The sequence below is a fragment of the Vulpes lagopus genome, chromosome 2 (genome assembly GCF_018345385.1).
Source record: "Vulpes lagopus strain Blue_001 chromosome 2, ASM1834538v1, whole genome shotgun sequence".
Taxonomy (NCBI): Eukaryota; Metazoa; Chordata; class Mammalia; order Carnivora; family Canidae; genus Vulpes; species Vulpes lagopus.
The window spans coordinates 42,017,903-42,030,680 of record NC_054825.1 but is presented as its reverse complement, the minus strand read 5'-3'; the positions used below and the strand labels follow the sequence as shown (position 1 = coordinate 42,030,680).

Sequence of the window (12,778 nt, the reverse complement as noted above, 5' to 3'; positions counted from 1 at the left end):
TTGGCCCAGGGTGTGATCCTGGAAACCCAGGATCGAGTCCTACATCGGGCTCCCTGCATGGAGCCTGCTTCTCCCTCTGCCTGTGCGCCTCTCTCTCTCTCTCTCTCTCTCACTCTCGCTCTCTCATGAATAAATAAATAAAATCTTTAAAAAAATAAAAAAGGTTGAAGCATACAAAGGAATAATATATTCCAGAAAGGAAAATGAATGAAATATTGGTATAGGCAGTACTATGGATGAATTTAGAAAAAAGAAAAGCTAGATCCTATGGAATATGTAAAATATGATTCCATTTTTAAAGAATTGAAAAGAAGACAAAAGGAATCTATGATTTTGAAAATTAGGATAGCCTTTACATTTGGGGAAGGAGAGAGTGAATGTGATGGGCATCAGGGATATGGGATTTTATAAAGCTTTATTTTTTATTTTGGAGTTATTACAGGCTGTGTTCAGTTTGTCATAATATCCAGCTACACAGTTATGATTAGTGCAGTTTTCTTTGTGTTATGTGCTAATACAAAAATTCTTTTTAAAGATTTGTGTATTTATTAGAGAGAGAGAGAGAGGCTGCAGCAGACTTCTTTGCTGGGCTCAGAACCCTATTGCAGGGCTTGATTTCGAGACCCTGAGATCATGACCTGAGCTGAAACCAAGAGCCAGATGCCTAACCAGCTATGGCACACAGGGGCCCTGAATACAAAATTTATTATTGGGGCACCTGGGTGACTGAGTCAGTTGAGTGTCTGACCCTTGATTTCAGCTAGGGTCATGATTTCAGGGTCATGAGATCAAGCCCCAAGTTGGCTTCCATGCTTAACATGGAGTCTGCTAACCCCTCTCCCTCTGCATACATCTCCTCCTGCACACACATGCTCGTACATTCTCTCTCTCAAATGAATAAAATCTTCAAAGCTTATTATTATTTTCTAATCATGTTGACATCCTAGCATAAGAAGAAAGAAATGGTAACAGAATTATGGTTTCAAATTACTGAATATACCTGAACTTTTCTATTTTTTTATTGTTAGTTTTATTGCAAAGAAACTTTTTTTTTTCATGAACAACAAAAATTCTCCATTATCCATCCTAAAAGTGCGAGTTCTTGTCTAGGCTTCAAAATAAACCTATTATAGTCTCAAGCTGTATTTTACTGTGCACGTAGCGAGTAATTTAGGGCTGAGGTGCTGTGCTGCCCGAGTCCGCACACGTGCAGGAGCCAGGCGGTAGTCCGTATCCACGTCAAGCAGAGCCTTGTGCTTCAGCATCAGAAGAATCAGGCAGGCAGGTTTGACAGGGCCTGTGTGTAACTCCTCTCTCCCCTGTGCGTTCTCCCCCAGCCAAAAAAATACTTCAGTATTTCAAAGATATTCCGAGGCTTTGTGAACTGTGGAATGCTATTAGAAGAAACACAGGTGACGGTATAACAGGGGGATTGTGTGTTCATGTGCTAGGGCTGCCATACGAAGTACCACGGACTGGATGGCTGAGACCATGGAAATGCATTTTCTCACAATTCTGGAGGCTAGAATTCCAGGCTCAAAGTGTGAGCGGGTTGGTTTTTCTAGAGGTCTCTCCGTCTCGCCTTCGTCCATAAGCAGCAAGTCTCTCTGTGCCCCACGCAGCCTTTGCTCTGTGCACTTGCATCTCTGATGTCTTTTCCTCCTCTGACCCGTTCCTCCAAGGACACCGGCCATTTGGACGAGGACCACCCTAACAGCCTCACCCTGACTTAATCACCTCTTTAAAGACCTCCTCGAAACAGTTCCCTGCTGAGGGGCTAGGGCCTGGAAGTTGGGCGCGGGGGACGCAGCGTCGCCCACCACGGGTTGCTGGCCTGCCGGTTTCTCGGGTAGGATGCAGGGACTCCGTGAATGCATTAAAACCTAACACAGCGCACCACGGGATCGCTCGCCTCTCCCCCTGCCCAAGGAATGCAAAATCCAGAGATGTTCCTTTCTCAAGATTTGTAAACAATTCAGAAATTGTTTACAGAAAGAAATGATAGTAAGTTGAGTTCTAAAATGGTAACTTAATACCCTCCCTAAATAGCTGAGGTGGTGAACAAGTATATGCGGATGGTTAGATATCAGGTTATTTTGTATCAGTGAAGAGGACAGTAATAGGACAGGAAGTCTCTGTCGCAGTCCATTTGTCTTGTTAGGTGGAAGTTAACATTACAAAATGATACGGTCTTTAAAGTATTGCTAAAAATTCTGCATAAAATGGTTTTGTCCCCTGCATGGAGTGCTCTATCCCTTTGCCTACTTCAGAGCCTCAACTTCCCCAGAAAAGCCTGTGCTGACCCTTTCTCCAGTATGTATTTGGTTCCCCATATTCTTATGGAGCAACATTCCTTTTTCTTATAAGGTAGTTATCATAATTTAAATTATTTTATTTATGGTTATTTGGTGTTGCTCTCATCCACTAAATTTAAGCTTCCTGGGGGACAGTGGCTCTGTCTTTTGTGTTCACCAGTTTTGACCTGCTGTTCCCTAGCACTGCATAAACATTCAGTAAATATTTGTAGAATAATGGAACCAACAGAAAGTTTGACAGTACAACTAAATATTTCATTTGGTGATAATTTTATGCCTGGGAAATTGGGCTAATTTCTATTTATATTTCTGTCTAGAATGTAGCAGATCAGATTGCATTTCAAGTTGCTGGTGGATTAACAGCCCTTGAACACATTCTTCAAGTAGTAGTCCCAACCACAAATGTGAACACAGCTTCACGAATTCCTCCTAAGTAAGTATAGTTTTTTAATCTGTCTTTCACGTTTCATTTGTGAGTCATTTCTGTCCTATGGTTTCCATATGGGGGACCATAAGAAAATTGTATGCGTATTCAGGCTTGAATAGCAGAAGCTTACACCCCCCATTAGGGAGAAAAACAGAGGTGCTCAACTTCACTTACAAAACTCAAATCGAGCCGAAAAAGCCTTAGAAAGGAAATCTCTTTGGTCTGTGACCTTCCAAATCCAAAAACAAGAAGAATGGGTGAACTCCTGGGCAGCTGTAACTGCTTACATAAATTGAATGGGACTGAATAGTAGTAACAAAGGTAACTTTTTGTGTTGAGTACAAGAAGGGGTAAGTACATTAAGAAAAGCCTGAGCTGTGAAATTCGAAGAAATCCCTAACATACCGGAAGAGCAGTCTGCCAAGACTGCCATAGTCGAGAGTGCTGGCCAAATAGCTGGGAGCTGAATTGCAGTTTGGTCTTTAACTGCAAATTGCTCTTTGTCATATGGATCCTGTGGAAGCTTTCAACCCAGGATCTGCTTTCCCCTTCTCTTAAGTCACTCAGTGATCCCTGGCCACCTGGAATAGAGTAACAGACAGCCTCATTTCAGAAGCATTACATTCGGAGTAGGAGCATGCCGAATTTCTTGATATTTTGTGGAGACTCTTATTTACAGAGGGTAAATGAGAAGTTTTGATAAAAGTTTGCTTATATCACTGAGAAAACTTAAATATTTAGTTAGCCCCACATAAGTGAGTGCTTTCTTTGTTCATTGGATACTACAGAAAAGGAATTTCAAGAATATGTTTTCTTTCCCCCTGAGAGACATTTTGGTAAAATAAAAATATCACTGGCTTTGGAGTTGGACAAACCTGGATTCTAGTTTTCCCTCTACCGGTTACGGCACTTTGGGCAAGTGCCTTATTCTTGTTGCTTCTATTTCCTCGTTTGGTTAACCGGGGTAACCCTATTCACCTCTACTGTGCTACCGTGGGGAGCAAGTGAAATATATGTGAGAGTTCTTTGTAAACTTTAAAGTGCTATATAAATCCGAGGTGACAGTTTTTAAGAAGTAGTCTTGCTTGCCTAAGACAGTGTTGTCTCTTTGAAACGAGACATTTCTAAGTACAAACTGTTTGATAGTGAGGTTAGTTTGGGTTCCTTTGCTCCACTGACAAAGTAGAGATTGATAAAAGAAGGTCTCAGTATCCTTTGAGTCAGGATATCTTTCTGTGGAGCATACAAACCTGTGGAGCACGCATACAGGTTTCCTAACCCAGGAGAGTTGGTGTTCCTTATCCAAATAGACGTTATTGACAGTATGTTCAGCATGTTGTCATCACTCAGTGTTTGTTCCTTGCCAGGGAGGGAGAGACAAAGGAAAGAATCCAATACACAACAAATTCGAGATTTTAAGAAAGGAAATGGCTTTTGATTCTTTGGGACAGTGCTTTGGTATCGTTCATCTTAAATGCAACGGCAGCTTTTTGTTTTGTCTTGGTTTAGTTTCTTTTGTTTTCTGGTAAGTCTCAATGTGCATGACACCGGTAACCCAAATAAAATGCCTGTTTTACAAAAGCTAATTTGTCATTGTGGCAAAAAGCATGCTCTGGTACTTATCTGTGACTATCATTTAGGGAACAGAGAGGTTTCCATAGTCCCTAAAAAAGACCTAAACAAGAATTAGCACACCACTTGGAAAGGAGCCCTGGAATTCTGAAAGTCCAGACCAGTGCTTCCCTGATGGCCACCAGCTGACCACAGTGCCACGGGTTGAGAGTTTGTTTCTTCATCTCACCTTAGGCTGTAGATGTGTGTGTTGAGCCAGGGCAGTGGGCATCGAGCAGCCACTCTGAGATTCTCTTCTCCTGAGCACAGCTCAAGATCATGACTCTACTTTCTAAATAAGCCTCACTTCTCAGGACCTACAGGATTAGGGCCATGAGAGATTATTAGGACCATGAGAGAGATTATGCTGCTTACTCATTAAAGGCGAAGGCATGCCACAGCTGTGTGGGAATTCATGCAGATTGGGGGCACTCTGGTAGGCAGGAGTCGGGGCCTAACTCAGGAAGTGTTTTGCAGACTGCTGTTGTGCACAGAGCCCGCCCCGCCGCCTTCCCTAGTCCCCGGATACTGCCTTTGCTCTCAGCCCGCCCAAGCCCTCCTCTTCCATCTGTGATGAGCTCCCATCCCTCAGCTCCCGAAACCTTCTGTCACTTGAGCTCACTTTGTTTCTGCCTCCTGTGGCATTTCACAACTCTTACCAGAGAGGCAGGGTTTGTTTTGTACTATCCTGCATTAATTTTTCTCAGTAGTAAACAGCAGAGCTTTTGAGAAGTGTGAGCTACTGCCTGGGAACATTTACCACGTGGATCATCTAGGCCCTTACCCACGTGGCTCACCTGTGACTGCACACCGAACGTTTCACTGGCCCTGCAGCCCGAGCTCTGTGAGTGGGTAGACCAGCTCCCTGAATCTCTTTTCTCACCACCTGCCTCCCTCCCTTTCCATTCTACATAGCACCTCAGCATTTGCCCTGTCATTGTTGCTAGCTAACTTCTTTGTAGTGAATATTTGCTTCCAGCAGATTTTTTCAAATGTGGGATCGAGAACCATACCTGCTTCTCAAAATTTAAATTTTTGAAACCTTTCTGAAATCCTTCATGGGTTGTTTTGCTTTTGTAGAAGCAGGGAGGACCCATAGAACTGTTTGAATCTTTGCAAGGACTTCATTAGGATGTGGTATTCCAAAGTCAACCTTCTTAGCAAACGTGCTCCCATAAAACTGCCTTCAGTGCCAAGAAAGATCAGCCTGAAACGAGGCAATTTCCATTTCATGGGACACCTACTTGGAGGATGATTCATATTATTTTACTTGCTCACTTTAATTGCAGAAAACAAGTATGAAAGAATGAATGAATGTTCTAGCCTTTTCTTTGGCTTAGGCTGGTAACAGTTGTTTAACATAGCTTTTAATATTTGAGAATAAGTGGTGGTTTGTCATTTTCTTTGGGCATAGAGGATGCCCCATGTGATTAGAAGATAGATCTACTGTGACTAGAAGCTGTGGCCAAGGCTTTGTGTTGTGTCTTTGTAGCATATTTACGGACCGGCAATGATAATAATAGGGAGAGTTGGTGCTCGCTGGCATTCCACATCTGCAGGCCCCTTACAGGCACCAGTAGATATTTATATTTCACAGCTAAGCCCACAGACCTTTTGGGCCATGAAAAACTATCACTGGGCGAATAAGTCTTCGCCAGGTTGCCTCTTACTTACTTGGTGCCCCTACTTCTTGACATAGACAACAAAAGGTTCAAATAGTTAGCTCTCCCAGCCACTCTAGGTTTTCCGTTGGAGCACTCACCAGGGCCCCTATTTCTCCTCCGTCAGCCTTGCTTATATCTCCCTTCATTGTCCCCCTGGACCCAATTTTTTATATAGAAGTAGTTTCATTAATACGAAGCAGGGCCAATGGCATAGTATAGTAGAAAATATTCAAGTTCGAGTCAGATCTGAGCTTAAATTCCCTGCTCTTCACATATTAGGCATATGACCTTGGGCCAAGTTGCTTGTATAACAGAGCCTCGGTTACACAGTAACACTGCCGTGTCACATAGGACTTGTTGGCTGCTGTGAGAATTAAAAGTGCATGTGTTTGTTAAGTGCCGTGTACAAGGAAAGCACTTAACTAATATCAGGGTGGTGGTTGTAGTTGTTACGAGGTTGACTTTACATTATCCTACTCAATTACTCAGCTTGAAGTCCCTCAGTCTTTGTCACTTGGGCTTCTAATAGCTGTCATTTGTTCGTTTTACTTGGGCATTTGTTTTTTCATCGTAAGCCCAAGCTTCATCCTGGTAGAGATCTTTTTTGGATCCTGACTGACCTCTAATTTAGTGTCTTTTTTTCTTTTTTAACTTTGTGCCAGACCTAATGTTGGTCCATAGAACACATGCATCTTCATCTAAATCACTGAGAAAATATCTCACACATTAGAAAATAGTTCAGTTTAGCACTTTATTAATGTACTATCTTGCCAGGTATTCCATTTGTTGTACTATCCTCTCCCTAGATAGACTGTAATTTCTTGGGACCAGAAACCATAGTAAATATACTATTTTTATTATTATAAAAACAATATCATTATTATTATTTATCATAATGGCACCTTAATAGATATCATTTGAATACATGAATAAATTATTTTTCCCATAGATGGAAATAAAGCAATAAGAGAGCTCAATGCATCAAATACTTGACTCTTTGGACTTCAAATATGATCATGTCTCAGTCAAATAAGGTCCTCTTGATTTTGACCATTCTGTTTCCTAGATTTTAGGAATTTTTAAAAATTTTGTCTTTAAATTTCTGTGTACTTGTAATTATATCAAGTATCTGTAACTGCTACTTATTCAAAAAGCTAGAACTGTGTTCTTGGTCATCCGTATCACAATTTTAGAATCAGAGCACATTGGTGTGTATAAGATTGCCCCCATTTTAAACTATGTTAAAAAATAGATCCTTTTTGGGATGCCTGCTTGGCTCAGGGCATGATAACAGGGTCATGGGGTCTGCATCGGGCTCCCTGTGAGGAGCCTGCTTCTCCCTTTGCCTCTGTGTGTGTGTGTGTGTGTGTGTGTGTGTGTGTGTGTGTCTCATGTATAAATAAATAAAATCTTTAAAAAAAATAGATCCTTCTCACTGCTGTATTCTTTTACAAAGCATATCTATTTATTCAGTTCAAACAAATTAAGTTGCTTTTTTACTTCTTCATGGTATATATATTTACCTGTAATAAACCAGTCTTTCTCAGGTAAAACAGTTGTCGCTGTTGTTGTTATATGAGGTGGAGTTTTGCTTCTTAGGAAGATCATTTATAAGATATCACAAACTTATTCTCCAAAGTAAAATAAAAGGATACTTGTGATTTTGTGTACTTTATCCACTTGGCAGTATTGCATTTATTTGATCCTTTGCATTGGTGAGGAGTCAGACCTTAATTAACATTACTGTGTGTGTCCTTGGCGCCAGTCCACTGTGCTCGATGCTTTGCATATATTGTCTTGTTCTCGCTTCACAGTCACTAGCAGCCATGTCTGTGGGCCACTACCCAAAGGAGAGTTGGCAGCAATCATGTTTGGAGCATGACTGCAACCTGAGAGAGTCATGATATCCCCTTTGAAACCATATTTATTCATTACAAATGGCAAAGAGAATGTTCAGAATTGCTTTCCCATGATTATTGAAGTTTTGTCTCTAAAGACTTCTGTCCCTTTTCTTGGTCTTGTGGCACAGAGTAGAGATTGGTAGAGTTCATCCTGTAGTGGAAAAGAGATATCCCTTTGGGTTCCAGAAGCAGGTCAGTGATCTAGGGCTTCTAGTCCTAACAACCAGGAGAAACACTATTTTCTAGGGAGTCCCTTCTTAGGATCAGTTGTAGGAATGGGATTGTCAACAGCTAGGAAACATTCGAAATAGACGTGTCCAAAGGGAACTTAGAGTCCTAGAAAATGAGATCGATTAAACTGTAAATATCATTAGGAGTGGTCTGCTGTGTTACCTTTGTGGAACAGCCAGTCTGGTGTTCATAAAAGGAGCGCTTTGATGCGGCAAAACCGAGGACCTGCAAACCGAGATGCCTCGCCCCATGTGCTCTATAGCTTACTTCTGGTCTCTTGACTCACTTGTCTGTTCTTTTTGGGGCTCACTTACATTGCCTTCTTGGGTTTTTGTTTTGTTAGATTTCTTAAATCTTTGCCTTTCTCTTCGACTTGCAGCACAATCCAGACTTGACTGTGTTGTAGAACTTTCCTGTTAATCCAGTTTTCACATGACTTTCTCTCCTTATTATCCTCATCTCTCTTCTGGGTTTGTCATATTCACTCCGTGTTTGTTGTGTCCTTGTTTTTCTGGGTGTTGCGAATACTACCTGTTCTAAGCATTGCACCTGTGCCTCTTCTCAGCAGCTCTGTCTTACGCCTTGTGATGCTTCCGTCAGTGGCCGTACCTGATTCAACCAAAAGTGGACATTTGACTCCAGCAGCCAATCTATAGACCAGCCAACAATATTGGACTTAAAACTCAGCCCAGAAAGTTTAACTGAGCCAGTTTAACCGAGCCAGTTAAGTTTCTCTCTCAGGAATTCGCAGTTGGAAAGTTGTACAAGTCCAACCCATTTTTTTCTACTGTATTTGAATTTGAAAAATCATGTGGAGTAACTTCTGGGATGGCCATTACCGGGCTCTGTTTAGCAGGGCTGAGAAAGGCCATTGGGGAAAAAAGGAAGAGAACAAAACTGCTTCAGGAGAGAGAAGGGAGATGGAAATGAGAGCGAGTCCAGTCTACAGAGGTGGCATTGTTCCTGCCCTCCTGAGGTCTCATAGTTCATATTCTCCTGGATTCATGAGAAGTTCCCAATAACCTTACAACAAATGCCTCTTTTTTACTTGAAATATTTTTAATGAATTTCTGTCTCTTCAAACCAAAAGAGCCTAATACTTTTAAATAAAAATATTAAAGATTTTTTAAAAGATTTATTTATTTGAGAGAAAGAGAGAGCACAGGGAGGAGGGACAGAGGGACAGTGAGAGAGAGAACCATGGAGCAGACTCTGCTGAGCCAGGAGCCCAACACAAGGCAGGGTCCTGGGACCCTGCATCGTGACCTGAGCCAAAATCAAGAGTCAGATGCTTAACTGAGCCACCCAGGTACCCCAATATTGAAGATTTTTTAAACTCTAGATTGGGATGAAAATACTTGACTGTGTTATAGAGCCTTCCTTGTGACCTCCCTGATTTTGTAAATCCTTTCATATCAAGAAAGAGTGAATGAATGGCCACAGTATGAAGTAGGAATAGAGAGAAAGCACGCGCTACAAATTCTCTAGGGTATAGTTCTTTGTGAACATTAAATGTTTCTACAAGCTGGGACTGGCTGAACTTCCCTTTTCTCTACTAACTGTAGTTCGGAGAATCTGTGTAGAAAACTCTGTAGATTAAACTTGCTGTAGCTGGCTGCTAAGGCAAAGACACTTAAGTAACTACTGCAGCGTGCAGAGCTTGTCTTCAGAATGAAAGATAAGAGAATCTATTATGTATTTTTCTTTAAGAACAAAGAACAGTAGTAATATTTTTAATAGCCCTCAAGAGTTAACGTTCTTGGTGACCCTTAGGTGCCAGATTGGTTACCTCATCATTAACTTCATAATTAGGACTAGTTTGAATCCCAGGAACATCGTCTTCTATTTACAAACAACTGAAAAGTGTATTTCTTTAGACCCTGTTCTCTCAGACTTGATCATAATGGGCCATAGTCCAACTTTATAATAAAAATAGATTTGTTCATGAGAAACTGAATCATTCTACTACTTATTTTCTGAAATTAGAAACCAGTTGCTTGTTTAGACGATGCGGCTACAGCGTTAGAAGGTGAGAAGATCGCCAGAGCAGCAATCCCTCCCCCACCCAAATCCTGGCAGCAGGATACAGCTCAGAGCATTAATCCTGCACTACAAGATAAAGCTTCATTATATTAATAAGAACTGAATACTGTGCCTTTAACGGCACAGTTTCAATTGCTGGGAAATAGATACAGCTTTTGTGAAAGATAAGTTGCCCTCTATTAAGTCATTTTATAGTATTTAACAGAAGGAATAAAAGCATTGGCTTATATCATTTCAGGGCAACCTTTTTTGTGATCGCAGTTATGTTTCTCTCAAGGAAACCAAGCACTAGCTCCTTTTTATCCAACATCTACTCCCTGAGCAGGGCATACTCAAGGACCTGATGCAAGCTTCAGAGCACTGCATCGTCTCTTATTCCCCCTCGCCCTCTCTCACCCAGTAATAAATGCAAGACTTCATTCTGGGCTTGCTGTTTGACCAAGATTTCATGTGTAGATGCTGGATTCATATTTTCTAATAAAATTAGCAGTTTTGAAATTTTTTTCATAGTCCAGTCTACATTAAGGCATTTACTTTCTATGAAGAAAGCTCTTAAGTAATATTTTGTCAAATCTTTTTGGTTATCTATCTCCTTAGGAAACTCTTTAACTGGACTATCATTGTTAAATCACTCCTGGGATATTACTCACAACTTCTCTGAGGCTCTCACTTGCTTGCCATTTTCTTTACAATACTACCTTCTCCTGGGAATTATTTTCACCAAGTCTAGCTATGGATTCAAAGATCAGGTTAATTGCCTTATTGAAAATCATAATACATATAAATCTCTACATTGGCGTTTGAGTTAAGGTAAATACAAATCGCTCACCTTTTCAAATTGATGTATTCTAGCAAAGATGGTTGTAAAGTTAATTTCTATTAAGTGAATCCAATTTTCTTATTAACTTCCTTCATGAAGTCAACAGTGAATTTCTATGGGCAAAGTGTCAGTGCAGTAAATAATCGATAGAGAGTTGTAGCCAAGTCCTTTGGTGTTCTAGACAGTGTAACACAGCAGTTTTGTTGAAAACAGCACTTTCAGAATTATCAGTTATGTAGCACTTTCCTAACTTTGCAACTCTCTTCTCTTGCCACCTTCTGGGGTTTGAATTCTTGAAAAACACCAGCATAGGATGGAGAATATATCATGTTTTGCAAATACATACCACAATATAACACATAAGTTATGTTAGGCTAAAATTTACTTCTGTAAACATATTCACTTTCCCACTCGGTTGATTTTTGGAACTCAAGCCAAAAATATCTGTATTTTGAATTTAGAAAAGGGAATATAATGCACTAATGGACTAAACTCAACTGGAATTTAGTGTCAGAGCATTAGGGTTCAAATACCAGCTTTGCCAGCATTTGATGGCAGCATCTGGTGAGACCTGTCTCTCAAGACCTTATTAGCTATAGTATTTTTCATCTGGAAAATGAAGGAAAGATTCCTCTCACAGGGTCATTGTGAAGATGAAATGCTAACATATATAAAGGGGCTTTGTGAATTGTCATGCTTTGACATGGGACACCAGTGGCATTTGGGGCATTTGTCCTCCCCACTGCAAGGTGTGTGACATCCTTTGGCCCATTAAATAGAATTAAACACTCATTAGATACCTGTGTTCCCAGTTGTTTTCACAAACACATATGTCATGTCACATTTCTACCTTTCACTTAGGGGATTAATACAATCCTGATTGTGAACTATGTGCTGGGCAGTAGAATTGTGGAAATAAGTAAAACAGCATCCATATCCTTGGGAGGCTCACTTGTTAGGGGGTGAGCTAAACAGGGAAGGCTGTAATTTAGTACAATATGCCAAGTAAAACTATAGAAGTATGTGAAGTTCAGAAAGAGCACAAATGGAGTAATTAACTGCCAGAGGAGGGCACAGAGTCTTACCTGAAGGTTATAACATCTGAACTGGCTTTTGTTTTTTTTTTATTTTTTTAATGTTTTTTAATAAATTTATTTTTTATTGGTGTTCAATTTGCCAATGTACAGAATAACACCCAGTGCTCATCCCGTCAAGTGCCCACCTCAGTGCCCGTCACCCAGTCACCCTCACCCCCCGCCCACCTCCCCTTCCACCACCCCTAGTTTGTTTCCCAGAGTTAGGAGTCTTCCATGCTCTGTCTCCCTTTCTGATATTTCCCACTCATTTTTTTCCTTTCCCCTTTATTCCCTTTCACTATTTTTTATATTCCCCAAATGAATGAGAACATATAATGTTTGTCCTTCTCCGATTGACTTACTTCACTCAGCATAATACCCTCCAGGTCCATCCACGTCGAAGCAAATGGTGGGTATTTGTCATTTCTAATGGCTGGGTAATATTCCATGTATACATAAACCATATCTTCTCTATTCATCATCTTTCGATGGACACCGAGGCTCCTTCCACAGTTTGGCTATTGTGGACGTTGCTGCTATAAACGTCGGGGTGCAGGTGTCCCAGTGTTTCACTGCATCTGTATCTTTGGGTTAAATCCCCAGCAGTGCAATTGCTGGGTCATAGGGCACATCTATTTTTAACTCTTTGAGGAACCTCCACACAGTTTTCCAGAGTGGCTGCACTAGTTC

General features: G+C 40.9%; 1 protein-coding gene across 6 annotated transcripts in view; it reads left to right on the top strand.

The window, feature by feature from the left end:
* SCAPER (S-phase cyclin A associated protein in the ER) overlaps window positions 1–12,778 on the top strand; it is a 422,176-nt gene that overhangs the window by 271,750 nt on the left and 137,648 nt on the right. For all 6 annotated transcript variants that reach the window (XM_041742633.1, XM_041742638.1, XM_041742635.1 and 3 more), the window contains one exon: window positions 2,633–2,748. In XM_041742633.1, the coding sequence (XP_041598567.1) occupies window positions 2,633–2,748 (116 nt within the window). The remainder of the gene's footprint in view (window positions 1–2,632; window positions 2,749–12,778) is intronic.